General features: G+C 48.8%; 1 protein-coding gene across 7 annotated transcripts; it reads right to left on the minus strand.

Annotated features, from left to right (window-relative positions):
- Positions 1-1,288: 1,288 nt before the first annotated feature.
- RBM14 (RNA binding motif protein 14) lies at positions 1,289-27,371 on the minus strand. Of its 7 annotated transcripts, XM_062195787.1 has the most exons (5): positions 9,581-9,860; positions 8,411-8,831; positions 5,380-5,458; positions 4,765-5,049; positions 2,633-2,721 (listed from the first exon to the last, which is right to left on the minus strand). In XM_062195787.1, exons 2-4 carry the CDS (start codon positions 8,820-8,822, stop codon positions 4,773-4,775), a joined length of 768 nt encoding a protein of 255 aa, XP_062051771.1. In that variant the 5' UTR covers positions 8,823-8,831; positions 9,581-9,860; the 3' UTR covers positions 2,633-2,721; positions 4,765-4,772. The 7 variants fall into 7 exon arrangements, with proteins under 7 accessions (XP_062051772.1, XP_062051774.1, XP_062051771.1 ...); XM_062195788.1 differs by lacking the exon at positions 4,765-5,049 and having other exon boundaries at positions 1,289-2,721; positions 9,581-9,829; XM_062195786.1 differs by having other exon boundaries at positions 4,765-5,458; positions 9,581-9,859.

Below are 27,371 nucleotides of genomic sequence, written 5' to 3' on the forward strand. Positions count from 1 at the left end.
TAACCATCTAGTAAATGTAGCATTAAGCTGGTCCAGATCCTCAGTGGTGAAGACTGCTCTTAGGTTATCTGTTACAAGATCAGGCTCTCAAAGCAAAAATGACTTTGACAGATCCAAGCTAAAATTTTAACCAGCTTTTTGTAATGTATTTTATTATGTTCACATTTAATCTATATCACTTCAGAAAAATCCTTCAGTGACCATCCCAATTTAAACAGAATTCTCTACTTAACATTTATGTTTTTCATCTCTCCCCTAAATATAAAAATCCAGAACTTATACAAGGGTGCCCCGAAGTTCTTGGGAAAAATGAAATTAAATGCCAGTTCCCATCTTAGAGTGCTGGTTTGAGTCCCAGATGCTCCACTTCCAATCCAGCTTCATGCTAACAGACCTGGGAAGGCACTAGAAGTTAGCCCAAGTACATGAGCCCTTGCCACTCACGTCGGAGAGTAGGATAGAGTTCCTGGTTCCTAGCTTCAGCTTGGTTGAGATCTGGCTGTTGTAGCCATCTGAGGAGTGAATCAGTGAATGGAAGACCTTTCTCTGTCACCCTGCCTTTCAAATAAATTAATAAATCTTCACAAAAATTAAGGTATCAGGGCTGGTGTTGTGGTGCAACAGGTTAGACTGCTGCTTGTGAACAGGCATCCCACATCAGAGCACTGGTTCATGTCCAGGTTGCTCTGCTTATGATCCAGTTCCTTGCTATGCACCTGGGAAAGCAGTAAAGGATGTCCCAAGTGCTTGGGCCCCTGCCACTCACATGGGAGACCCAGATGGAGCTCTGAGCTCCTGGCTTTGGCCCAGTACCAGCTATTCTGGTCCTGTCACTCTGCCTTCCAGATAAATAAATCTTAAAAAAAAAAAAAAAAAAAAAAAAATTATGTAAATTTTTTCCACATGGAAAATCTAAGAAAAAACTATGCATGAATTTCACAATTGTTTTTGTGCCAAAACAAGCCATACCTTTAATTCCATTTTCCGTAACTTTTTGAACTACTTTCACATGTGTTCCCAGCACCTAGACACCACCTTCCAAAATTATCACCCAGTAAAATATGTTAACACAAATTCTATTAACTTCTAGGTTTTGAAACTTTCCAACTCAACCCATCAGACCTAGGGGTATAATTGATGTAAGTGCAGACCAGTGATGGGTCTGTCCTCTAAAGAAAAAGGATCAAAGTAGTACAACTGAACAAGAGAAATAACATTGGTGAAGAGAACTAACCAAGCCTAGGTTGGCTAAGAATTAAATAACACAAAAAACATCTAACACAGGGCCTCACATACAGAAAATATTTAATAAATTATATATCAATACAAAGGTGTTCCAATCTGAGCCAAATATGAATTAGAATGAATCAACCACGCAGAAGCAGTTAGTACAGAAATCTCTAGAAGGGCCCAAGACCTCCTTCACCTGCCACCAACCCTCTCCTGGACGCACAGTGGTTGCCATAATAGGTACTGACTGCTTCTGAGAAACACCCTAACTAGACACAGCCCTATACATGTTGAATCTGGAGCAAGAAACAAGACACACAGAAGACAAACAGTATTTGATAGAAACATGTAACTTAGGAGGCAGTGGCTCTTCCTTGCAATCAATCCCTATCCTCAACTGTTCAACAAACTAATCTAAAGCTCACTGCTGGGTCCTTTCTCTACCCACATCACCTAAAGGCTACTAAGTACAAGTAAAGAGGCGTTAGTGGGCCCAACCAGGTAGTAGTCCTTGGATGCTGTCAGCTACACAAGGATGGTGAAAGGTATTGCAAGGTATTATTGGCCTATGAAGTAGCATAATGATTTTGGAGCACAGATTACTCTCCCATGACATGAAATCTCCTTTTCTTCCCAAACCTTTCCTCCTCTTAGACCTCTTCCCCTGGAAATTAATCAAACTCACTAATGTCAACTGGGTGTTTGGAATGGTAGTTGTAGGAGCAAGTAATGAATGTTTCTTTAGCAAGGAAAAGACTCAACACCACTAGTAAGTAGAGTCTGTAATAAACACAGGCCAGTGGGAGTAGTATTCATTTGGAATAAGGCTGCTTGCCTGGTCTGGGTTCTTCTATATAATCTCTTTTTTCTTTTGGCATCCACAGTGCTATGTATAACACACACACAAAAAAACTTGCAGTAATGGTTACCCAAAGCTGAGTATCTTAACTTTGGTATCCTAAATTTTATACCCTCCCCTTCTTCTCTCTTCAGTGCACAAATAAAGAACCCAGAAACAGGCCCAAGCAAGAACTCTCTCAGAGCACACAAACCCTAAGTTGAAAAACCATTTATTTCACCAGGAAGAAAAAAGTGATCCAACTCTATAGGTCTAGCCTTTAGGCCAAAAAGAGACCCAGGAGCAGTGACACTCTCACCAAGGTCATTCCCAAATCCAACAGCCACCGGAAGCAGGAGGCAAGGGAGGAGCCAGCACAGCCCCCACCAGTTTCTGCACACAATGAGGCCTGCTGGGAGAACAGAACATGAATGGGAAGCTACAGAGTAGTGGAAGGGCAGAAGAACAGGAAAATGGGCAACAGAGAGGAAAGGAAAGGAAGAGAAGGTCTGAACTTAGCAAGGTTAACTAAGGTCCACGGTTCCTGAGGGACTGAACGCACGGAGCCGAGAACGTCCCGGAGACGGGGCACCACGAGGGGTGTATTCTCATGCACAACGGCAGCTCGGGATTTCAGCCCACACACATCCCACCTGAAAGAGAGCACAACACAGGGGCTTTACAGCAAAGCTCGAAAGGGCTTCCCCACTCAAAACTTCAAAGAACATCTTAACAACATCTGGTAACTTGACACTCCTTTTAAATTTAGTTGTACCCTTCCCCAGTACAATAATAGTCTTCAAAAGTTAAAAGAGCTTGAAGGCCAGAGGATAACTGGGAAGTTTAACAACCCCAGACTGAGGTCCTTCTCTGAAATAATGGATCTTCTTTCATGATCTTGATGTTGACATTAGCATTCCTCTGAAGGCAATTACACATTGCAAATGTCACTGGAGGACAAGAAAAAGGGTAGGGGGTTCCAAATAGCTGCTTGGGGTGAAAAAGTCAACACTATGTGTCAACCTGGGAGTTACTGCCAAGGTCTAAGTTAAAAACCTTCTGAGGTCTAGAAACAAATGCAGCATCAAATGCATCCAACTCTGCCTAGGGAAGAAACTAACTTTTCAAACAAGCGTTTCCAGCCCAATCAGTAATCTCCTATCCAATGACCCTAGGCATTACCTCTGCCCTAACTGGAAAGATGACAGAGTATCACTTTAAGGATCAATAGTAAGGTCTTAATACAAGGGGAGCTACTTAAAACTAAGGGCATTAAGAATTACCCTTAAGTGAAATAATAATTTAAAAACCTAGAGTCCAAACCTGGCAAGCATCAGAAGAGAATATATTCAGGAAGAGCCAAACGAATTATAAGGCTCAAAATGTTTGGGAGAGGAAAAAGCCAGAGGACCCATGGCAGAGCTGGTGGCTTAATAGTAGTAAATGCCCATAACAACTCGGGGGAAGGGAAAGGGAGGATTTTGCTTAAGGCAAAGCTCCCAAACTTGGATTAACATTACTGAAGAGTAAAATCCTGAGGAAATGGAGAATATCAAATTGAGCAACGTGGAAATGGCTTTTTAAAAAAACTAAACCAAGTGACGGCTATTACGGGACAGATTCAAAAAATACGGCAGTGGAGTGGGCACTCTATTTAGTCAACGAATCTCAGCTGATGGGAGAAACTGGATTTTGGCATCTATGCCAGACTTCTTTGTTGAACTTTATAAAGGTATGTTTCCTACTCTTCAACTTACCATCAAGTAATTGTGACAAAACTCATTGACAGGCATGGGGTCAGTGTTGTGGCACAGGTTAAGCCACTGCCTGTGATACCAACACCCTGCAAGTGCAGTTTGAGTTCCAGCTGCTCCACTTCTGATCCAGCTCCCTGCTAATGTGCCTGGGAAGGTAGTTAAAGAGGGACCAAGTACCTGGCCCCTGTCACACACACATGGGAGACTCAGTGAAGGTCCAGACTCTGGATTTTGGCCTGGCCCAGCCACAGCTAGTGCAGCCATTTGGGGAGCGAAATCAGCTGACAGGGAAGATTTCTGTCTCTCCCTAACTCTGTCTTTCAAATAAATAAATAAATCTTAAAATAATGAAAAAGCCTCGTGGGTACACTGTTGAGGAATGTCAGAAATGTGCTCCAAGACTAAGATGATGCCATTTTGGTAGCTTTCACAGTCACTGGGACCCTGGGGCCTAAGCAGTGATGACCAGTTAACTAACATTGCAGACTTTGTCATCAGAGGTCGTATCAGACCTTTCATTACATGGCACAAAGCAGAACAGGAACCTTGAAGAACTCAGTTATGTCACATGGTTAGAAAACTCAACAAAGGCTCTGAGAAACAGCACACCTGAGTCTGAATGTCTGAGTCCCAGGTTCGGTTCAATTATAGCACATAGGTGTGACCCAAGATTGACCAGCACACCAGTCTTTTATTTTTCTAGGCACAAACAATCAGATTGACTCCTACTATCAGGAGCCTTGGAAAAATAGCCAAGAGGGCCAAGGACATTTACATGTTTCAAAGTTAAGCAGCTAGGGCTTCTCCCTAGCCTCTGAACCATGCTAGTAACCTGACCCTAACCCTGCAAAAGCAAGCAAGCAGGGCAGCCTAATTGGAGCCCTTTAGGCTGCAGGAGGGATGGCAAAACCAGAACAGGAGACACCCCACCGCTCTCACCTCAAGCTTTAAAAGGCTGAGTACCGCGCCCGATCCGCATACTGCTCCCGCTCATACCGGGCCATGTCGTACAGGGAATTCCGCGCGGCTGCTGAAGCTTGGGACAACTCACTCTCATGCCCGTAACCGTAGCCCTCTCCAACAGTGGGGACTGGGGCTGTAGCGCGACGCAGGGGGCTCCGATCCCGCCCGTAATATGAAGTGGAAGCTGCAGTAACAGCAGCAGCGGCTGCTGCAGCAGCAGCAGCTGTGGCAGCAGCAGCTCCCGAGGTCGGCAACAGGTGTCTATCGTAGGGATCGAGAGAGGTGGAGGTGAGGTGACTGGCCATGGCTGTGTTCTGGACTTGTGGCAGCTGGGACAGGGTCTGCTCTGCGTAATTATACGCGGAGGCAGCTGCAGCCGCCACTGCCTCATAGGACCGGGCTGCACGGCAGCGCTTGTAGTAGGCATCGAGCGCTCCGTACGCGTTGTTGTAATACAACGAATCCCCATAGCTCATGGTGTAAGGTGTACGCACTGCTCCATATTGCTCATTATATTGCTCGGTCAAGTCTGCCACGCGGCCCGAACGATCTATCGGACACTCTTTGGACCAGTGCCCCTCTTTCCCGCACCGATAGCAGCCGCTCTGGTCTCCCATCCCGGGCGCAGTCCTAAGCCGGCTGGTGGACAACTGCACGTGCATTCGTTTGCCTTGAAGAAACAGACGCAAGAAGGGTTGCTATCACTCTTAGTCATAGCCCCAGCCCCTACCCCAGACACTGGTCATAGCAATGGCTTTAACGAGACAACTCTTATAACAGGACTCACCACCGCCAAAAAGATTTAAAACTTAAAAGGCCTAGTAGGAGTATGGATCCAGTATAATGATCTGATGTCAGGCAAAGATCAAGCATATGAAGAAATGCTTCAGCTGTAACACTGGCTTAATGCTTAGTAAAGGAACTACTATTGCTCAAAAGCAAACACCTCATCCACTGCCAGGTCAGGATGGGCAAAAATCTCAACAGTGGTCTAATGTCAAACAAACCAAGTTTCTGATACCTCCAAATCTTCCCTAAGACGACTGACTCCATTAGGCAGCATGTAAAGGCCAGTTTCCCACTCTGCTAAAACTCAAAGAGAATGAAATAAAGGACTAAAGTTACCACCATTTAAGTGTGATCTGGAGTGAATCCATGGCTAAACATGGCAGGCAAGTTTCAAGGTAGGTCTTAGGAAAAAATATTCATGAACTGGGGAGGTGGAGATACAACTCAAGTTAAAGGACGTCCTTTCCTCTTAACTGGGTCCTTTACAATTCCTTGTTCTGGCAATCATTTTAGTAAACATCCTTTACAATTTTAATAACCTTCTAGTATGGTCAAAGGACAACAGGCTGTTCGTCTTCAGAAAGACTATAAATCATGGAAGAAAGAGTTGAGAAAGTGGAGAATAGTCAGCAATTAGTGGACCAAGCTACTCAGTTTAGTGAAACTAAAATACCTTTGCTTTGGGACATCCTAAGAATATGCACCTAATACAATTTTTCTTTGAAAACCATAATTTGTATTCTGGAAATGAAAAACATTTTTTCTTCTGAAAACCCAACAAAAGCAAAGTGGATACTTTGTGGGAGGGGAAAAAAAAAGCTTTAAATTTCTTCAAAGAACCCCTTCCCCCCAGCATGATATACCTACCCGTTTACTGCTAAGCAACATTAGAAGGCATCTGTGTCAGCAAAAACTATGGCAATTAACTCTGATGCACCTAAGCATACAGATGTCAGAGTGAGCAGTTAAAACCAAGGGGAATCAACAAATGGGACTTCCAACATGAGAGGAATGGGGTGAATACAGAACTATACCTGCAAAATTAAATTCAGGTCTGGGAGGCTAGAAAATATAAGAAAAGGGGAGTGGAAGGACAACATATCCAAAAATTCTTGGCTTAAAATTTACATGAGGTAGGTTCAGGATGCAAGACATTAAAAGGGAGCCTTAAAGTACTACCCTGTATCTCTGGCATTTGCTTAATGGGGCATTTTGGCACCTAACAAAAACAGAGAAAACAAATGCAACCAAGAAACTATGCACACTCATGACAAAGACTTAAAAAAGAAAAAAAAAAGCCTTAATGTAATTAAAAAATGTTAACATTATAATGGCTTAATATTTTTCTATAAGGAATATAGGACAAAATGACTAATCACAGGTTAGCATCAAACTAAGCCAGAATTCTGATGGCTGGAGTTAAGAATAATAATTTTCCCTAATCAGACCACCGTGTCCTCACCTTACCCATATAATCACTAGAAGCAGACATTATCTATTCCATCACTAGGTTAAAGTGTGGAAGAATGTCCAACAGTTAGATATCACACCTCAACCCTCCACAAGAACAGTGTCTGCTCCCAATTAAGTTGTTGACAAAATAATCCTCAACTTGCCAATTAAAAAAGGAAGGCAAACTAGACCTGAGAGACCTGTGGCACTTAATTCCTTCATAAGGCAGAGTAATGCCTGTGGCACAGGGCACTCATTACGTGGAGGAATGATCGTCAGTCCTCCAGCTCTAAGACGGACCCAATTTAAGGGAAAGGAATACCAAAGATGCAGTAAGGTCTCTCAACAATAGGACTACTCAGGAAAAGACCCAGCCACTACTATGTTCATGTTAACAGGGTCAAAACATAGGCTTGAATTACAGCCATTAGATATGGGAATACACTATAACTTGGAAGCTAATCATAACCAAAGGGAAAAGGCTATTTTCCACAATGGAGACCAAAAAGGGATAGGAGAACAGTTGATAGGCTCCACTGGCAACTCAACATGGCTAGCACCCAGTAACTGCTACTCTTGCCACAGATTTTAAACCAAGAAAAAAAATACTTTATCTTCCACATCATTACCCATGTTGCCCTCCAGACACAAAAACAACTCATCTAATGAAGGCTCCAAGGTACACCCACCTAAGTGCTCTACTCAGGGATGTCAAAGTCAGCCCATTGTCCAAACCAATGAAAAGACATGCCACTACTGCCCAATACAATCCCAATGCCTCCTCCCCAGAAACTCCTGAAGCCAGCCTTTGAATTCCACAGTGGCTTATCCTCAAAAAGCAATCCCTTGGTTCAAGTATACTAGAAAAGCAACTAGAGCAGTTAACTCCTAAAGACTAGTTAACCGTTTTGAGAAGGGTGGGAGACTCAGTTTTCTGCTCCTAAAGTGGTGTTCTAACTGCTCTTTGCAGGTTCTTCCTGTGTCAAACACATCAAATGCTTGAGACTGTGCAGAGGGGCTGAAATTGGAGTGAAGCCCTTTGCAGTGTGCTCCACGGGAGTGGGGGGAGATGGAGGGGACAGGGGGACGACAGGGACATATTATTGGGAAAGTCTTCAGAGAAAAGGATTTCTGCACTGGCAGGCTCAGATGCCCTATGGGCTTCAAATTTAAGTCAAATGATTTTTTACCAAGAGACTTAATCTGCTAAGGTAAAGCCTCTAAATCTCACACCTACATTTTAAGAAGTCCACCACCCGCACTTAATTCTTCATCAGCCAACAGCTGGGCCTGCATCTCTACACCAAGTTCTCCCTTTACTTATCCAACTAGTTCCTGCACACAACCTATGTTCAGCTCTCTCCCCAAAAAGGGTGTTCACCTTGGAACTCTGTGTTATCGAGGCCCCTGATGGCCTCCACCGCGTCCTCCGCCCGCTCCATGTGCACGAAGGCATAATCTTTGACGATGTCGCACTCGATGACAGGCCCGTACTCCTCAAACTTGGCCCGCAGCTCCTTGTTAGTGCAAGTGGGGCTGATGTTGCCCACGTGCAACTTTGTAGAGGTTTTGCTCTTATTCTTGCTGGCTTCCACGTTGATGTTCACGCCGTGGAGCTTGTAGTGGTGCAGGTTGCGGATGGCATCCTCGGCCGCCGTCTTGTCCTCTATGTGCACAAAGCCATAGTTCTTAATTATGTCACATTCCAGTACCTTTCCATACTGCTCAAAGAGTGAGCGGATCTCCTGCTCGGTGGCCTCCCGGGGCAGGTTTCCGATGAACAGCTTCACCATCTCAACAGCCTGGAAGACAAACAACAAGATTTCTAACAAGGCCTTCAACTCACATTATTTAAAGTAAATAAATACCGCACTCTCCTTTCACGGCACATTTCCCTCTCACACATGCGCAAAATCATACCTCCACACCACAATCACAGGAACTGAAGTGAAGATTGCCTACTCAACACCCACCACAGAACTTCTAAGGTCAGGAAGAGGTAACTGGGGAGGTCCGTAATAACAAAGGATTCAGTAAGCGCTGGATTCCCTCAACTAGGAATGAAAGTGAAAGGAAACAGAAACAGCTGGGAAAATGGGGCTTTTCTATCCACTCTCAGAACAATCAGAAAAGGTGAAGTCTAACTACGAGGACTGCTGACTCGGTAAAATTACAAATTGGCTCTTCCTCTCGTAGTAACCGAAACCACCGTTTCCGGTAGAGTCGACCTTCTAAGAGCTACGCTAAGAGTTTCTTACAGAGCAAGTCGGACCAAATGGCGAGGCGCTGGAGCGGTAACGCCTCTCTCCGCCTTCCGCAGGACACAGAAACTAGGGCCAGAGGAGGGGGTTCAGGGGCCTCCCGACAATAACGCTCAGAGCCTGAAAATTCCCCAGACCGGAGTTCCAACTGCCCAGTCTGAGGGAAGCGCGGTCGCCCCGGTGGGAATCTCGAGGAGCCAGGCCGAGCCGAGCGGGTTAGGGGAGGGCGGAAGGGGAGAGCGAGGTATTCTCCCGGGGCGGGCGGTGGGGGAAGGGCGCTTCAGGCTTACCGCGAACGCCGAGGACAGAGGTCGGCTCTCGGCGACGGGTGCGGAGGCCGCGACCTCACCAGGACACCACCGATGCCCAAGGGAGCGAGATAACAGTTAAACAGAGCGAAAGATAGAGAGCGGAAGGGCTCGGAGTCTCTCACCGCACGGAAATCAGCAAGGCCTCCTCCTCGCGGCGCGGACGCTTCTGACAAAACGCTAAAATGGCGGCGGCCGCAGCAGTGACTCTGGGTAGAGGGGGAGGTGAGCCTACCACCGGATTGGCCGTTCTATAAAGTAAAAGGCAGGCGTTCCCGAAGATCCTCTTCCTGATTGGCTACCAGGGACGCCAATTACCTGAGAGGCCGGGAAGAGGTGGGAGCGTCAGGAACCTCGGAGCTCTTATGCGAAAGCCAATGAGCACCAACCTCACGAAGCCGAAGTCACTGATTGGGTAAGATGTCGCCGAGAGGGCGGAACTACAAACGTGGGCTTCGCCGGCGAGGTGCGGCCCGCCATTAGGCGGAGCGAGCCACGGCCCGGGTGCGGCAGTGTGTAGCTTCATGGCGCCAACTTTGTTAAACTTCCACGCCCCACTTTGCCTTAAAATTTCCCCCTTTACGCCCCCGCAGCCAGAATACTGAACAATTTACGCAGGCACAGACGCCAGGTAGGACGAGCGGAGACACCCCCCCCCAACCTGAGAAAACCAACCTTTTATTTCGGCTGGTAATCCGAACTGTGACCCCCGGGACCCCCTCCCAAATTAAAACGACTTTCACGAAAAGATGGAGAAAGAACCTAAAACAGTGGACCCAATTTCAGTTCAGGTGTAGGGGGCCCAGGAGCAGGCCTGGCCAGGGCTGCTCCACTCTGCCAGACCCCAGGCGTGGGAAGACACACATCCCCCTCCCGCCCTCAGGAAAAGAACTGCAGCCGCAAAGGTTTTGTTTGTTTGTTTTATTGGGCGCCATCAGCCAGGGCTGTCGGTTTAACCCCCCCAGAATCGACCTTAGAGGGAAAGAGCCTGGGCACAATTTGCTGTAAACAGAGTACAATCAAAATGGCATTCTTCAGAGTCCACTCCCTTGTCACCGCCTCTTCTCTCCCTCTGGCCACTTCACATAATCCCATACTCCACCGACTTGAGCCAAGACTGCAGCTGTGGGAGAGGGAGTTAGAGGAGGAGCAGGTGGGGAGCGCTGCATGCGAACACAAACAGGAACAGAACAGGCTAAAAGCAGTGACCCGCCTGAGACCGAGACCCCAGAAGCAGAGACGACACTAACAACATACCACCACCCGCAGCAGCCAACAGAGGAAGAGGGGAGAGGCAGTTCAGGAAGAAGTGGGAATTCTGGTAAAGACGAGGGGCAGTTGTTTACTGCAGGCCCCATCAGAGGCCTGGGTTCAATTCCCAGCTCCAGCTTAGGTGACGGCGACAGCACAAGCAGCTGGATCCCTGCCATCCGTGCAGGAGACCTGGGCCAGGTTCTCCGTTCCTGGCTTCAGAGTAGGCCCAGCCTCAGCCCCAGCCATTATGGGTATTTGGAGAATGAACCAGTGGATAAAAGTTCTATCCGCTGCTCAAAATAAATACAAAGTATTCAAACCCAAAATGTTTCAGGAGTCCAATGTGAGAAAACTGGCCTGGAACTTATTCTAGAGTAGAAAAAGTTCCTTAAAAATACAAAAATGTAACATTTACAGATGTGCTGGTCACTAATCGTGGTCCATGTCATTGTAGATTCTAATTCACCTCTGAGACTGATTAAAAGCCACAAGACAGGAAGAGACCAAGTCCATGTTAGATTCCGCGGCACGTGTCATCTGCAGGGGGCGAAATTAGCAAGTAGTCACAACTTAACAGGCACAAGGAAACATGGAAGGTATAGAAATCCTCTCATCTCCCTTCAGTTTGATCTTCCAAATGTTTTGTGTCCCAAGAGCCCTGTGATTAAAAAACACCTCCAAACACCAAGGCATATTAAGTCCATTCACTACATGAAACTAAAACTCCCTCCTGGCCCCAAGGGAAGAGACTGGGAAGATAAATTTCAAGATCAAAATTCATGCTTGGGTACAGACATCAAGATTACTGAATTCCTCATGCCCCCCAAATCAAATTACTTGATTTACATTCTGAAGACCCACTAGATCTCTCATCGGCAAGCTCATTAAACCGAACCACATTAAATCCTGTCCCTGCATTTTAAAAACCTATTAAAATTAGGGGAGGTGGAGAATTTAAGTTCCTCTCCCTGGACCGAAAGACCCTACCTGATCTGGTCCTTGGCTGGAGTCTCCCAATCTATTCAGCACCACTCCTGCCCTCCAACTATGCTACAGACCAACTGGCCTCCTTGTCCCAAGTTCGTGACTGGAATATTCTTTCTTCAGTGGCTAGTGGCCACACCAAGCAAAGGCATCCTTCACTCCAACACTACCTGAGAACTCTCCCAATACCCTGTTATTTTTCCCAACACTCACCACCAACTGAAATCCTATTAATTCAGCCATTTTGTGTCCTTCTAATGCCCTAGCAAACAACTGTCCTACAATGGCAGGAAGCTTTTCTTACTCCATACTACATCCTGTATTAGAACTGCTCCTGGCACATGGTAGACACTCAAATATTTGTTACCGAAGTTAACAAACCAATGAATGTACAAGTCAACTTCTTGGTAATCAAAAGAAGGGAAATGACTTGACGTTCAGTCAGTATCAGGTTAAGAACGTGAATGCTTATCAGTACTGAAAATATATTCCTTTACTCGTATCACCTAGTATTTTCCAGTCTCTCAAACGAAGTCAGTGCCTAAAAGCCAGAGGTAACCTATGTTCACATCTTTTGGTCACCACTCTGACAAATGCAGAATGAAGCTTTGAAGTGAAGAGGTTCGTAGCGGGGCCGGCGCTGTGGTGTAGCAGGTAAAGCTGCCGCCTGCAGTGCCAGCATTCCAAATGGGTACCAGTTCGAGTCCCGGCTGCTCCACTTCCGATCCGGCTCTCTGCTATGGCCTGGGAAAGCAGTGGAAGATGGCCCAAAGCTTGGTCCCCTGCACCCGCGTGGGAGACCCGGAAGAGGTTCCTGGCTCGGCAGTTCTGGCCATTGCAGCCAGTTGGGGAGTGAACCATCGGATGGAAGACCTCTCTCTCTGCCTCTCCTCTGTGTAACTCTGATTCTCAAGTAAAAAATAAATAAATCTTAAAAAAAAAAAAAAAAAAAAGAGCTTAAAGTTTGCCTAGGGGATGGCAGCTATGGCATTGTGGGTAAAGCTGCTGCCTTGCAAGTGCCAGCATCCCATATGGGTACTGGTTCAAGTCCCAACTGCTCCACTTCCGATCCAACTCTCTGCTATGGCCTGGAAAAGCAGAAGAAGATGGCCCAAGTCCTTGGGCCCCTGCACCCACGTGGGAGATCCAAATAAGCTCCTGGCTTCAGATGGACCCAGTTCCAACTGTTGCAGCCATTTGGAAAGTGAACCAGCAGATGGAAGACTTCTTTCTCTCTTTGCCTCTGCCTCTCTGTAATTTTCAAATAAGTAAAATAAAAATCTTTAAAGGAAAAAAAATTGTTTTTATGGGATGATGCTGTGGCATAGATTAGGCCTCCCACCTACAGTGATGGCATCCCTTATGGGTACCAGTTCAAGTCCTGGCTGCTCTACTTCCTATCCAGCTCCCTGATAGTGGCCTGGGAAAGCAGCAGAAAATGCCCCAAGTGCTTGAGCACCTGCACCCATGTGGGAGACCCAAATAAGTTCCTGGCTTCTGATTGGCCCAGCTCTGCCTTTGAGGCCATTTGGGGAGTAAACCAGCAGATGGTTCACCAGCAGACCTTTCTCTGCAACTCTGCCTCTGAAATAAATAAATCTAAATAAAAAATTTTTAATTAAAGGCCAACTGGGGTAGGTGTTTGGTATAGCAGCTAAGCAACCACTTGAGATGCCAACACCCTACATTAAAGTGGCCAGGGTTCAAGTCCCAGCCCTGCTTCCAATTCTAAGTTCCTGCTACTGCCTGCCCTGGGAGGCAGCAGGTGATGGCTCTAGTACTTGGGCCCCTGCCACCTATGTGGGAAACACAGATTGAGGTCCGTGCTCCTAGCTTCAGCCTGGCCAAACTGTAGCTGTTACAGGTATATGGGAAGTGAATCAGTAGATGAAAAATTCTCTCTCTGCTGTACACATTTGGGGAGTGCACCAGCAGGTGGAAAATTTCTTTCAAATAAAATAATTAGTTTTAAAATTTAAAGCCAATTAAAGACATTTGGCCAAATGCTCCACCTTAGCATCCCTATTGAGAAAGATAATGAACAGAAGAATATTTAACTCTCACCTTGCCTGGATGATCACCTTATCTAGATGCCATTTTGGTGGCTCTTAATTTTTCCACCAGGCTACCCAGTCCCTAAGAAGTGACTTGGTTCAAAGTCAGCAAGACAGGGGCCAGCACTGTGGCATAAAGGCCACCACCTGCAGTGCTGGCATCCCACTTGAGTCCTGGCTGCTCCACTTCCAATCCAGCTCCCTGCTAATGCACCCAGGTAAGCAGCGGAAGATGGCCCAAGTCCCTGGGGCTCAGCACCATGTGGGAGACCTGGATGGAGCTCCTGGCTCCTGGCTTCGGCCCGGCCCAGCCCTGGCCACTGCAGCCGTTTGGGGAGTGAATCTGCAGATGGAAGACCTCTTCCTTTCTCTCTGCCTCTGCCTCTCAAATAAATCAATCAATCTTAAAAAAAAAAAAATAAAAGTTAAGACAGCTGACATTTTATCAGAGCCAAAAATACATATTCTGGCTGCAAACCTCCAACAAAATATAAGTCATATAATTGACAGATGACAGCCTCGACTCTTTAAAGGGGATTGAGGGACAGATCTAAATTTAGGGGTAAACAATGTCAGTGAAAACTACTTAAAACATAAACATTAGTTTCATGCCCTTAGGGGTGAAAATATTAGGATACTTCAAAAAGTTCATGGAAAAATTGCATTAAATATAACGTATTCCCCATGAACTTTTTGAAAATTCCTTATATGCAATTTATACACCGAGTGACAAATGAGTTACGGGTCTGACAGGACTCAAACTGAAAGCCACTAGTCTATGAAGATGTTCATGAGAACCAGCAGGCCAAATGAAGTGGGCTTCCCAGGCTTCTAATCCCTCTGCCAGCTATAACTTTCTTAGCCTTCCTTAATGTCTTTGCATTTCCCCTGCACGTGGACAATCAATGAACTTTCTTCTCCATAACTCTAAGAAGCTGATCTCAGGACAGTGTTGCAAGACAAGGTGACCAAACTGATGTGGTCCAACAGCCTGGAAGTCCTTCCTGTGTACCACGCATCACAGCAACTCACCGCCTTCCCTGTGACTCAGGCGCTGCACTCACACCACTGTGTGCTCCACGAGGCCATCCCAACCTTCCCAGAATGTTCTAACCTTTCTATGAGGTGGCTAGCATGGAATAAGCAGTATGAGGCCCTACTTGTGTCACATGTGACCCTCCTGACAGTAGCATGGAATGATGACAAGCGAAGTTCTAGACAGTTCAAATGGCTGGTTCAGTTCCTTGGTCCACCACTTTCAGCTATGTGACCTTAAGATATTTAACCTACAGCTCCAATTTCCCTATTTACAAAAGAGGCTTGGAAATAAACACCTAATTCATGTGGACTGCCACGGTGATTAGTTTATGAAAAACCCTTTTAGAGCTGCTTAGCACTACAGTGAATGCTATTATCCCCATTTTATACATGACAAACCTGAGGTAGAGTTGCTGACATGTCCAGTGCCACACAGCTGGGAGGGGTATAGCCAGCACTCAAATCAGGAAAGCAGATTTTAGACACAGTCAGGGGCAGGCATCTGGCACAGCAGTTTGGATACTGTGTGAGACATCACATCCCAAACTGGAGTGCCTAGGTTGAAACCTGGCCCTGCTTCCGACACCAGCTTCCTTCTAAAGCACACCCTGGGAGTGCACAGCAGATGACAGCTGAAGTACATGGGTCCCTGTGCCACCCATGCAGGAGAGCTGGGTTGAGTTCCAGTCTCCTGGCTTCGGCCTAGCTCAGTCCTTGCAGTTATGGACATTAAGGGAGTAAATGAAGAGATGGAACACCTCTGTGTCTACCTTTCAAATAAAATAAAAACAACCTTTAAGATTAAAAAAGTCTGGCTGGCGCCGTGGCTCACTAGGCTAATCCTCCACCTGCAGTGCCAGCACCCGGGGTTCTAGTCCCATTTGGGGTGCCGGATTCTGTCCCAGTTGCTCCTCTTCCAGTCCAGCTCTCTGCTGTGGCCCGGGAGGGCAGTGGAGGATGGCCCAGGTCCTTGGGCCCTGCGCCCGCATGGGAGACCAGGAGGAGGTACCTGGCTCCTGGCTTCAGATTGGCGCAGCGCGCCGGCCACAGCAACCATTTAGGGGCTGAAACAACGGAAGGAAGACCTTTCTCTCTGTCTCTCTCTCTGTGTCTAACTCTGCTGGTCAAAAAAAAAAAAGATTAAAATAGTCTGTCAAGTCAGTTGTTAAATCAAATCTCTATAAAGCAGCATCTTAGTAGGACTGCCACCTCCTCTCCTCATCCACCACAGGCTGAGCACTGGTTAACTGACTACTTCACTGAGATAGTCGTGCTTTCCTTTCCAGGCTGGAAACGTTTCAAGGTCAGCCCAAGGACTGAGCTACCTGTGCCCTGCATTTCAGGCACTTTAAATACATATTTTAGATGATTTAGAGCTAGATCTGAAACCCAGGTTTAAGAATTTCCTCTGGAAAACTCGACTGCTTAACCCTTCATGACATTTTAAACTTGGGCATTTTTAATATGCTATCCATCTCATCTCTATTCCAAACTCCCATCATATAGTACACTAGTCCATAATCCTGGTCAATCTTTTTGCATTACAACCACTCACCCCATGTTATAGTCCACTTACTTGGCTTGACACGGCTTCACAGGACAAAATGCACGGAGGACCACGAGCTGCAGACTTCTGCTATAACGAGGGGTATGACTAAAAAGGGAGCCTACCTGTAGACAGAGAGCCTTCAGTGATGATCCCAGTAACTCCATTAAAAGGCCCCAGACCTACCCCAAACATTAACTTAAAACAAGGTCAAAATCTCAGAAGAGAGCAGGCTGACAAGGCTAGAAGCTTCTACGTGGTCTTCTTCCAGGAATAAACCAACTGAAACGTCTCCAGTGAAGGCCAAGTTGTAGAGGTGAATGGTGTATTAGCTGAGTGATCCAAAGACACACTGAAAGTCCACATTCCCAAATACACATTGTCTATCCTCCCATTCACTCACCCCAACTCTTCCCAAGTTACAGGACGCTAGAAATTGGAAAGCCATAAAAAGCGAAGTATAAGGAGTGGGTTATGTAAGATTAACAAAGGTGGCACAATTTAAATCAAAAAGAGGGGAGAGAGATTTTAAAACAATCTGTAAGAAAGAGGAAAATGACAAATGATTTAGCTTTGTGGCTCCTTCTGGCTTTAACAACCAGAAGCCTGAGGGCTGAGGCAGCAACGGCAACAGGACCTAAAGATGACAGGTGGTTAAGGTGCTCATCTAGGCCAGGTCATTCTGAAGAGTTGGGGCTGCAACAGAGAACATCAACAGAGGCCCTGTTCTGCAGGAACCATGGTACTGGACAGTGACTTAGCCCTTACTGGAGAGAGGGAAATGACAGAAAGCCACACTGACGAAGAAAGAAATACTGCAAATACACGGGTCACAATCACAACCCTGCAATCAACCTTCAATACTGCAGAATAACCAGCGCTCAGCTTATTAGCTTGCCTCTCACAGATCATCCCACCACCGCACAGGAAAAACAAGAACCCTATCAACCTCCTCCTCCCACTGTTCCTCAGTCCTGCAAAGAAATGAAAAGGAGCAGCCAAGCACCTGAAGGCGAAGCAATGAGCAGAAGGAGAAGCAAAGAAAAGAGCGATGGCCCCAGGCCTCCCTGGATTACCCACTGGCACCCGCAAGGAAGAGCTCATGGTCTGAAGACTGATGCTTCTGCACGCTGGGCAGAGGGAAGCAGACACCTGGGGCAAACCACCCTGTAGCAGGCAAGCTCACACGTGAAGTTGATGGAGGAGGAAGATTCAACCCACCTGGCACGCCACGAGACTGACACACCTCCCCAGATACCTTACCCTAGCAGGCCCCCCAATCAAGTCTCCAGAGCCCCTCTCCCCAAAGGAGCATCAGTTTTTCCTGTTGCCACCCCACCCAATGGTCCTTTTATTCACCCATCAAGCCGAAGCCTCCACCTTTTCCCTGGTTGGAACTTCCATGTTTTTTTTGTGCTTAACCCCCAACCCAGGAATAAAAGCACAGAAACAGTCTTCCAATTTCCACCCAATCCCAGCACCCCAGCTTGGTTATGCTTGCACCCCACCCCTTCCCACAGTCTCTCATGACATCTTCAAATATAAACCCATCAAGAAAACATCTGAACACCCTAACCAATGAAGACAGGGAAAGGAGTCTCAGGTGACTGATGGCAGGGTTGCAGGACGCAGGAAGGACGCTCCATGGTGAAGTTCGACAGGCGAAGTACCAGGTCTACGGCCAGAACGCTCCATACCTGTTTCAAATTCTCCCTGCCCCCCCCTTTCTCCAACCACAGGGCAGTAACAGACACTGACATCTCCCCCAACCCACAATGACTCCTTTGCTGATGCCAGCTCCAGCATTCACTCAAGCCCACTGCCTGAAGGATCCACTAGCTTTGTAAACACCACAGCAGCCCATTCCCAACTTATTTGAGAAGCCAAACCCCCGAACCACCCTGCTGGAGCACAAGTTGTTTGTGAACTGGGGAAAAGTCGGGGAACATGGTCAGCCAGAGGCAGAGGAAATGGGCTTTAGTTGCTGCATTTCGGTGCTCAATTAAAGTTGACAGCCAAGGAAGTCCAAGACACTTCAGTGGACCCTCCATTCCTAAAGACGGCAGGCTGGCTGAACACGGATGAGCTAAACCCCTCTGGGCAGGGAAACCACTCTCGTCCCCACATCCACACCCCTTTTCTCACCCACCATGGGATCTTCCAGCTGCCTCCGCTTTAGCTGCCACGTATTCCTGGATGTCAACCTGACTCCTCTGACACTGAGTGCAATCAAGACAATGACAACCAGGTTTCCAAACTGCAAATTGCCCCAAGTTTTATTTGTAGTCCATACAAAAGGGAAAAAATTAAGGTTTTCTAATACCACCTACTTGGGGAGATGGGGAAGTGGGACTGTGCTGCTCACCATCAGCTAGAACATCAGTGGTCAGTCGGGACTTGGACACATACCAACTGACTGTCCCAACAGGAACTCAGTCTCAACAGTCTAGAGAGGGACAGTCAGGGACCCCCGGACTGCTGGCACAGTTTGGCGCATAGGAAATGGTTAAGCTAATCCTTTCCTGGCCTCCCTCACATCTAAAAAGAAAAAGGCGCCGCCGACCTCAGCTGCAGGTTGCTTCCCCATCCAGACGACCTTAAATATCGCGCACAAAAAATAAAAGGGAGCCAGGAAAAAATAAAAACATAAAAGAAATTCCCATTCTGGGGAAATGGGAGGCAAGGTGGAGGGGAAACCGCAGGTCTACAGCCAGTAGCAAGATTTGCTGCTGAGGCGAAGAACAAAGTCAGTTACTGCCAAACACTCAAAAGGATCAGCTCCTGGGGGAAGGCCCACTGGTAGAGGGGATGAAAAACCGCAACCGGGAGATAGGGCCAGAGAAGGCATAACCTGGGTCTGCACCCTACCTACCTCTCCCTCCCTCCCTCCGGTGCCCCCTCCCCAGGATGGCCCTACATGCGGCGCTGGTAGCCAGAGTGCATCTGAGCTGCCCGCAGGTAATCATTATAGGAGCCCGAATAGCGTGCGTAATCAGAATGGGCATCGGGCAGGCGACGGTAATCCAGCGAGGACTTTGTCGGCGAGCGGCGGAACGAAAGCTGCGACTCTGATAAACGGCGGTAATCAGAGAGCTCGGCTAAACGCCGGTCGGAACCATACCTAGTCGAGAGAAGAAGACAGTTGGTGAATGAGACAATTGAGGGGAGGGCTCCAGGTGGGCATGGGGGAGATGACAATGGGGACAGGGAGGGTGTGATCAGACTGGTCTCCAACAGATTGGTCTCCTTTTGTCAGAAGGCTCATCACCCTAGCCAGGCCACGAAATCCAGCCTGGGTTCAACCCAGTGGGAAACCAAGCCCTCCACTGAAGTCCTCCCTTCCCAGCTGGCCAAGGTGGATTTGGTCTACATCCCCAAATCACAGAGTACCTCCACCCCGGGCCCTGCACAGACAGACCCTGGTTGTTTATCAACAGAACGGCGGATGAAAGCAAGGTCCCCAACTCTCCAGAGTGGACGCACCTCATAGACTTGCCTTCAGAAGCTGAGTGCCAAAGGGACTCCTCTTTCACACCCACACCCACTCCCACACCCACCAAAGCCAGGACAACCGTGTGCCAGGTTTAAGGATCCTCGAGACAGTGGGAAAGGGCGTGGGCCACAATCCCGCAGGCAGGGGCCTCAGCGCCAACTGTGATGCTTTTGCTGGCCTGATAAGCTAATACCACCCCAGGCTGGAGAACTATGCTCCACCCGATCCTGGCGACCAGAAAAGTCCACACACACCACCCCCTCAGCCTCTGGACATCCCAAGGAAGTAAAGGAAAAAAGACCGAGGGAGGGGCCGATGGCTCCAGTTTCCCTCCCATGCCAACCTCAGCCCCTTGCCCTAAGCCCCAGCTGGGGGCAGAGGCGGGGGGGCATACAGTACCTTTTCGACATGGCGACAGCCTTTTTGTAGGGATCGTCGTAGCTGGCCCGGGGTGGGGAGAGACGGGTACGCTCATAAGGCGGCGGGGTGCTGTTGGCGTTGGCAACGGCCCCCTGGGACATGGACAGGTAGGCTGCAGACGGCTGACCTGCCCCGTCGTAGGCACTGCCCGGCTGGCCACGGTAGGAGGCAGCAGCCTGCGGATGCTGCTGGGCAGCATAGGAAGCAGCCAATGAGGCTGACTGAGTGCGGTAAGGCGCTGCCAGGGTGGCAGAAGGTTGGGCCCCATAGGCGGCTGCGGCACCATAGGAGCCAGTGGCCGCAGCAGCCGACTGAGCCCCATAGGAGCCTGACAGGCCCATCGATGCTTGAGCCCCGTAACTATTCAGCTGGGTCTGGACCACCGGCTGGGCCCCATAGGAGCCAGCCATCGGGGTAGTGGCTTGTGCAGCATAGGCGGCTGGCTGGCTGGCGTAGGCGGCAGCTGTGGCTGGCTGTGCCACATAGGCGGCGGGCTGAGAAGAGTAGGAAGCAGTCTGCTGTGCAGCATATGGAGCGGACTGGGCATTGTAGGAGGCCGAGGGCTGGGCATTGTAAGAAGCTGCCTGGGCTCCATAAGCCAGTGAGGAGGCTGCAGACTGGGCCCCATAGGAGGCTGCCTGAGCCCCATAGGAACCTAGGGAGGAAGCTGCTCCCTGGGTGTTGTAGGAGGAAGCTGCTGCACGAACCCCATAGGAAGAGGCAGCCTGGGCGCCATAAGAGGATGGCTGGTTACCATAGGAGGCAAGGGAGGAGCCCTGAGCCCCATAGGAGTTGAGTGAAGAAGCCGCAGCCGCCTGACCCCCATAGGAGAGGGCTGAGGCTGAGGGCTGGGCTCCACCATATGGGCCAAGTGAAGAAGCTGCGGCAGACTGGGAGCTAGGGCTAGCCAGCTGGCCCCTGTATGGGGCCCCAAGGGAGACAGAGGGCTGAGCACGGTAAGAGGCTGCCTGGGCTGTCATGGGCTGAGTCCGGTAGCCAACACCCAGAGAGGCAGAAGGCTGAGCCCTGTAAGCAGCTCCCAGCGACACAGAGGGCTGGGCCCGGTAGGTGGCGGGCTGGGCCGTCAGAGGAGCCACGTACGAGGCTCGGGGAGGTGAACGGCGCAGGGGGCTGCGGTCGCGACCAAAGAAAGGAGGTGTGGGCTGACGGGCTTGCCCATCAAAGCCACCAGTGCTGTTGCCAAAAGCCTGCTGATAGTCGAAGGTGGCAGAGAAGCCACCAGTTCCAGGGAATGCCGTATCCCCAGCCCCTGGTTTCTTGGTCTTGTCCCCAGACTGGATAGCCAGGCCAGGCCCCTTCTTCTGACCCTTGGTTGAGAGTTCCACGTTGATGCGCTTGCCCTTCACTTCTTTGCCGTTGAGCTGCGCGATGGCGGCTTTGGCATCTGCTTCCTTCTCCATGTGAACAAACGCGTAGTCTGATAAAGCAGCAGACAGAGGGTTAGCAATTAGGGGGGCAGGGCACGCTACCTGATGGGTCCCAAACTGGACACACAACAGCACCCAGCTGTTGCCAGCTACCTCCAGGCCTCCAATCCCTACTACGCAGGAGTACATCATACAATGTGGCTCCCAGATAACAAGGTTTCTGTCTCGAACAGCCAACTTTGCCAGTGGTCTTCTCCCCCACTCTTCCCTTTCTCCTGCCACCTCACCCAACTCCCTCATCAAAGAAGAAAGCGCAAAGATGGACTGGAACACAGGATTAAAAATCTTCACAGCCCGTTAGTATAAACCAGCAGACAAAATGCAGAACGAGTTCCTGAATCACTCAAATCACTTAATGTTCTCAACCCAAGTTCACCGAACACTACAGCTCACCTTCAGGGCTTAGCTCTCAAGCACTGGAAATGACCACTCAGATTTCAGCACGACCCATCCCTCAGTCTCCATCCAATTAAGGCAAGAGTTAAGCCTGCAACGAGCAAGCTGTCCACAAAAATTCCTCCAATGTGACCTCACCTTTTTTTCATCGTACTTTCCAGCTTTCAAAGCACTGTCATGAATAGACCCTCATCAAGGCCTCACAAAATCCCGTGAGATAGGTAGGACAAGGGACCACTGTCTCCACTGTCCGAGTTTTCACACGGCTTGTCTCAAACCAAAGCGTATTAGAGCCAGGACCAGGACCTCAGTTCTTCCTTGCCATTGTGCTTCACCACTCTATCCTGAGAAGTCAACGCATAAGGCAGGATTGTGTAACATGACCAAAAGGTAAGCTGAGAAGGGGAGAAGCTAGATCCCATGTAAGCCATTTCCAGGTGTGGAAATGCAAACAGACTTCTGGCTGAGTTCAAGTACAAGTTTCCTCTCCTAGGCCATACTACATCCTCCACCGTTTCCTCTTCTACAAAGACAGAGGTGTATCGTAACCACTGGGCCTCAGTTAACAGAGCAGACTGCTCCCAGCGAAGATCTCATTTCTCAGCTGCAACAGAGCTGCAGCCAGTAGGCTGCTAAGCAGATTACTCCTGAAGCGCTTATTCAAGACTGAATGCATTACGACGGAAGAGGATCTAACACCGGACGCTGACCCCAAAGTTCTAGTCATTTATCACACAGAGAAAACCTGAGGAGGAGGAGGAGGACAGGGAAGAGGTCTGGATCACATCCACTCACAAAACCACGGTGGTCTAAGCGAGACACACCTCTGGTCAATAAGGCCCTGACTTAAACCCATCTGGGGCACATGGCCACTTGTAAGGACTCCAGGTGCCAGGATCCAATCTGTCACATCAGTTTAAGAAACAAAGAGCTATCTGGATGAAACTACTTGGGTTCCACTCTCTAATGTAAGAATCCTTTTCATAGCCTCTAAACAAGTGTCCCATTTTTTAAAAACTTTCATATTGGGATGTCCCCTCTAGCTGTTTCTACAGAACAAATCATACCCCTGAATTTGAAGACAATGTCACCAACCTTGTAACAGGAATAAAAACACAACCACAGGTAGAAGTCAGAAGTATGGTATACCATAAGGGATGCTAAGCTAGGAACTCAAAGGCCTCAGTTCTAGATCCAGGTATCACTGACTGGTTTAAGATCTTAGGGAACTTAACCATTTATTTCCTCATCTGACAAATATATCTTATCTACAAGATTTCAAGTGAGAAGATAAAAGTACCTTGTAAGGTATAAATGGCTATGGGATGACAAGAAACTATGATACTTCAAACCTAGGAATAACCAGAGGTTTATTTTCCTATAGAATTTTATCTCGTCTCTAATAAGACAAAATGCCATCCATCTGCACAAGCTTGGAAATTTCTAGAGATGATTTAAAAAAAAATGAACGATCACAACTTGGTACTCAACACACCCCTCGCCAGAGCCAGATTCCTTACCTACCAAATGTGAAAAGCTATATATTCCTTCCCTCACTGGAACAGTCCTCCAATCTCTCATTTCATGGCTCATGAATAGAGTAAGCTAAAAATAGTAGCTTGTGGTCTGAGATTCCTTTAAAAGCAGAGGCTGAGCTGACCCTCAGGAATGGCAAAGCCACCTAGAGGATGCAACAGTAATCAGAAATGTCCACTCAAAGAACAAGTAGGAGAAGAGCTTATAGACAGATTTGGGAGGTGGGGGGTGGTGTGGAGCAATCTCTAGACACGGTGCCAGGGATTAAGGAATCATACACATTCCCGAATATTTTGTCCAAATTCCTGACTCTAAAGACCTACGAAAAAAACACTCAACAAAAACTTCAATGGGTTTACAAGGGCAACTGGATATCCACTAATCCCTACTTTGCTGGGTTTCATTAAGAGGCTAAGCAGTGAAATTTGGAAATTGAGTTCACATGGAAAATTCAACCGATCACCAAGATAAGCCAGGTATATAATTGGTGATCCCCCAAAAAGTCATCTGATATAGTCCCATCACAGTGATAGTCAAACTCAGCCCTAGTCCTGCCAAAGATGCCCATAAACCCATCAACTTCTCAGCCAGTGAGGAAAAACCAGAGATTTGCAGAACTCCAAGGACTTACTTGCCTGGAGAGCCAGTTCAGGGAAACTTGTGAAAGCAGATCACTGCACTGCGACGAGCAAGGAATGTTTTACAGAGCCCTCATGGTCTGCAGGCCTCACAACTCCTCCAGTGCCCAAACTCAGAGAACACAGAAAAATGGGTTTGCCAGTTCTGAAAACCCTTAACATGATGAAACTACAGAGTCCTGCATACAAAGAATGGCTACCCACAAAAAGGAGATATTTCCCACTTCTGACTTTCAGACTCCCTAGGTTGTTCCTGAACTGCTGATCTCTGAACACTCAAGAGGATGCTGCTGTGAAGTGATTACAATCCACTGTTGCTATGGAGATTTTTTTCCCTCTACAAACCACATCTAAGCTCCTACAGTAACCAAGCAACTATGTTTCTCCTGTGAAATAAAACAGTGCTGGTTGTTCCGTGTAATACCAAACTTCTGTGCTTTTCAAAACCCTGACAGCCAACACGGAGAAAATCAAATGCCAATTCTCTGCCCAGGAAATGAGTAAGCCATCTACAGAGCCAGAATCTGTCTCTTCTGCTCAATTCTCAACTTTAAAACCTCGCCTTCTTTCACACCAAAGAGGAACAGGCCCCGTGGGAGGACATGACAGTCAGAATCTCCCCAGTCTTTACATCTGTATCAGGGGCTCTGCCTAGTATCAACCTAATCACCAATAACAGCTGACATACTCCCTGAGGAAATCAAAGCATTTCTGCTGAGCCAGTGTTTACAAAGGGACAAAATGAACACCTGTAATTTTCAGAGCCAGTCAAGAGTTCACGTGCAGTTATTATGCACTTCACCCCATCACTTGCTATTGGTCCAATGCAAATGCAGTCAAATTTTTGGCTTTCTATACAACCTAAAAGCAGTATGAATTGAATGGACTGTCTCCTCAAATCTGAGATTCTCAGCTCCCAATCTAAGAGCCACCCTGCCCAAGAACCACAAAATAAACATGATAATTAACACTCTTCTAAGAGTCGCAGGCCTGAATCCACTTGTTGGTCAAACACCCAGTCTGGGATCCTCCCCATTCCTTTCCTTTCAAAGCAAAAATCCAGGCACCACACAGCCTGCCTCAGAGCCCCCGGCAGGAAAGCCTGATTCCGGAGAGTCGTGGACTTGCTTAACCTGGGTTGAGGAAAACAGAATGCAGGATTAATGTCGAACAAGGACTTCCTCCTAGCTAACGGACACCATGACCCTTCACACTTCCACTAGCAGAAAGGACAAGGAATGGCCCTTCCAGGACAGCACATGAAGCATCTCGGTGGGAACCAATAAGCACCTGCACCCATGCGTATCTCCTATCCTCACAATTTCCCACACAGGATGTGAGCAGGTACGACTCCCACACCGGGGCTGGGGGTTCAGGTTAGGGGATCACGTTCCCAAGCTGCATCCTCCAAGGTGACAGGGCCAAAGTTCACACTCACGTGTTCCCAAGAGGTACAGAAACTGGCCAAACACTATGACAGGAGATGTTCCATCGAATCTTGTTAAAATTAAACAAAAATAACTAAGGGGATAAGAACTCAGACTGGAAAAAGCCAACTGAGTCCCCCAAAACAGTCAGCCCTAAATTTTGGTGACACGCTTTTCTCCAAGGAAGTGCAAATGAGTGCAAATCTTCCCTGAGGGCTAATACTACTAACGCGATGATGACTACTGAGGACACCGTGTTGAGCCAGCACTTAACGAGGATCTCTCAAACTCCCCTGTCCTCCCGCCCCTCGGCCACAGGATGACCCCTTGCGAGGCCACCAAGCTCTAAAAGAATATCACCGCCCTGGGACAAAGACCTGGCAAGTAAAGGCTGTGCAGGAGGGGCTTTCTTAAAACAAGCCTCCTCCCACCTGCGAAAGGCTATGGTTTCCAGTTGATGCAAAATCGAGCCCAGTGGGGGAGGAAATTAAAAAAAAAAAAAAGTATGAGGGAGCTGGAAAGCACAGAGTTGCCACGTCTAACCCAGCAAACACTGAAGGGCCACCGTGATCCGGAAGGGGCCCCTCCTGTCCCCACGCCAGACAAGACACAAAGACCCCAGCCCGATGCACGTCCAAGGGCCCCGTTACCTTCCGCTCGGGAGCATTCATCGAGAGGGACCACGAGGGCGGCCTTGGGGCGTCCGCCCCCACCTGTTCCCTCGTCCCTGGCTCTGCCCGACGTCTGGCGAGGACGTGGGGAAGTGGCGAAATCGTCCCCGCTCCACGCTCCGGCTCGTGCCCGTCACTTCCCAATTTCCGCTCGGTGCCAGCCGAGGAGACCGGGAGAAGGCGCGCCCCCGGTACACTCGCAAGTCGCCGCCGCCGCGCCCACCCAGAGCCGCTGCCTCCCACTCGGTGAGTGATGCCCGGACCGCAGGGGAGGAGGGGGGCTCCACCCAACTGCGCCCCCAACACCTCCGGCCTCGCTCCCGCGCACGGCCCTGCCCCTCCCCACCGGGCAGTGGCCGACCCCCGGGTAAGGGGCGTGGCTACAGGCAGAGTGCCCCGCGCGCGCCCCCGCGTTACCTTTCACCACGTCACACTCGATGACGCGTCCGCGGCGCTCGAAGAGGCTGCGCAACTCCTGGCTCGTGCACGCAGCCGACACATTGCCCACAAAGATCTTCCAAGTGTTAAGGGGCCTCGGGCGCGACATCTCCACCACGAGCGCGCGCCCCGGCCGCAGCTCGTGGCCGTGCAGGGCCTCGATGGCGCGCAGCGCGCCCGCGTTCTCGCGCATGTGCACGAAGGCGAACTGTTTCATGACGGCGCAGCTCATGACCGTGCCGTAGGGCGCGAAGAGGGCTGCCAGCTCCTCCGGCGTCGTATCCGCCCCGTCGACGTTGCCCACGAAAATCTTCATTTTGCCGCGGCAGCCGCCTTCCCGGAGACCCGGGACCGCTCCTCCAGCGACAGGCGAGACGACCGTCCGACCGGCAGTCCTCCTCAGGAATGGCTGGCGACCGAGAACCCCGCC

The sequence above is a fragment of the Lepus europaeus genome, chromosome 7 (genome assembly GCF_033115175.1).
Source record: "Lepus europaeus isolate LE1 chromosome 7, mLepTim1.pri, whole genome shotgun sequence".
Lineage (NCBI taxonomy): Eukaryota > Metazoa > Chordata > Mammalia > Lagomorpha > Leporidae > Lepus > Lepus europaeus.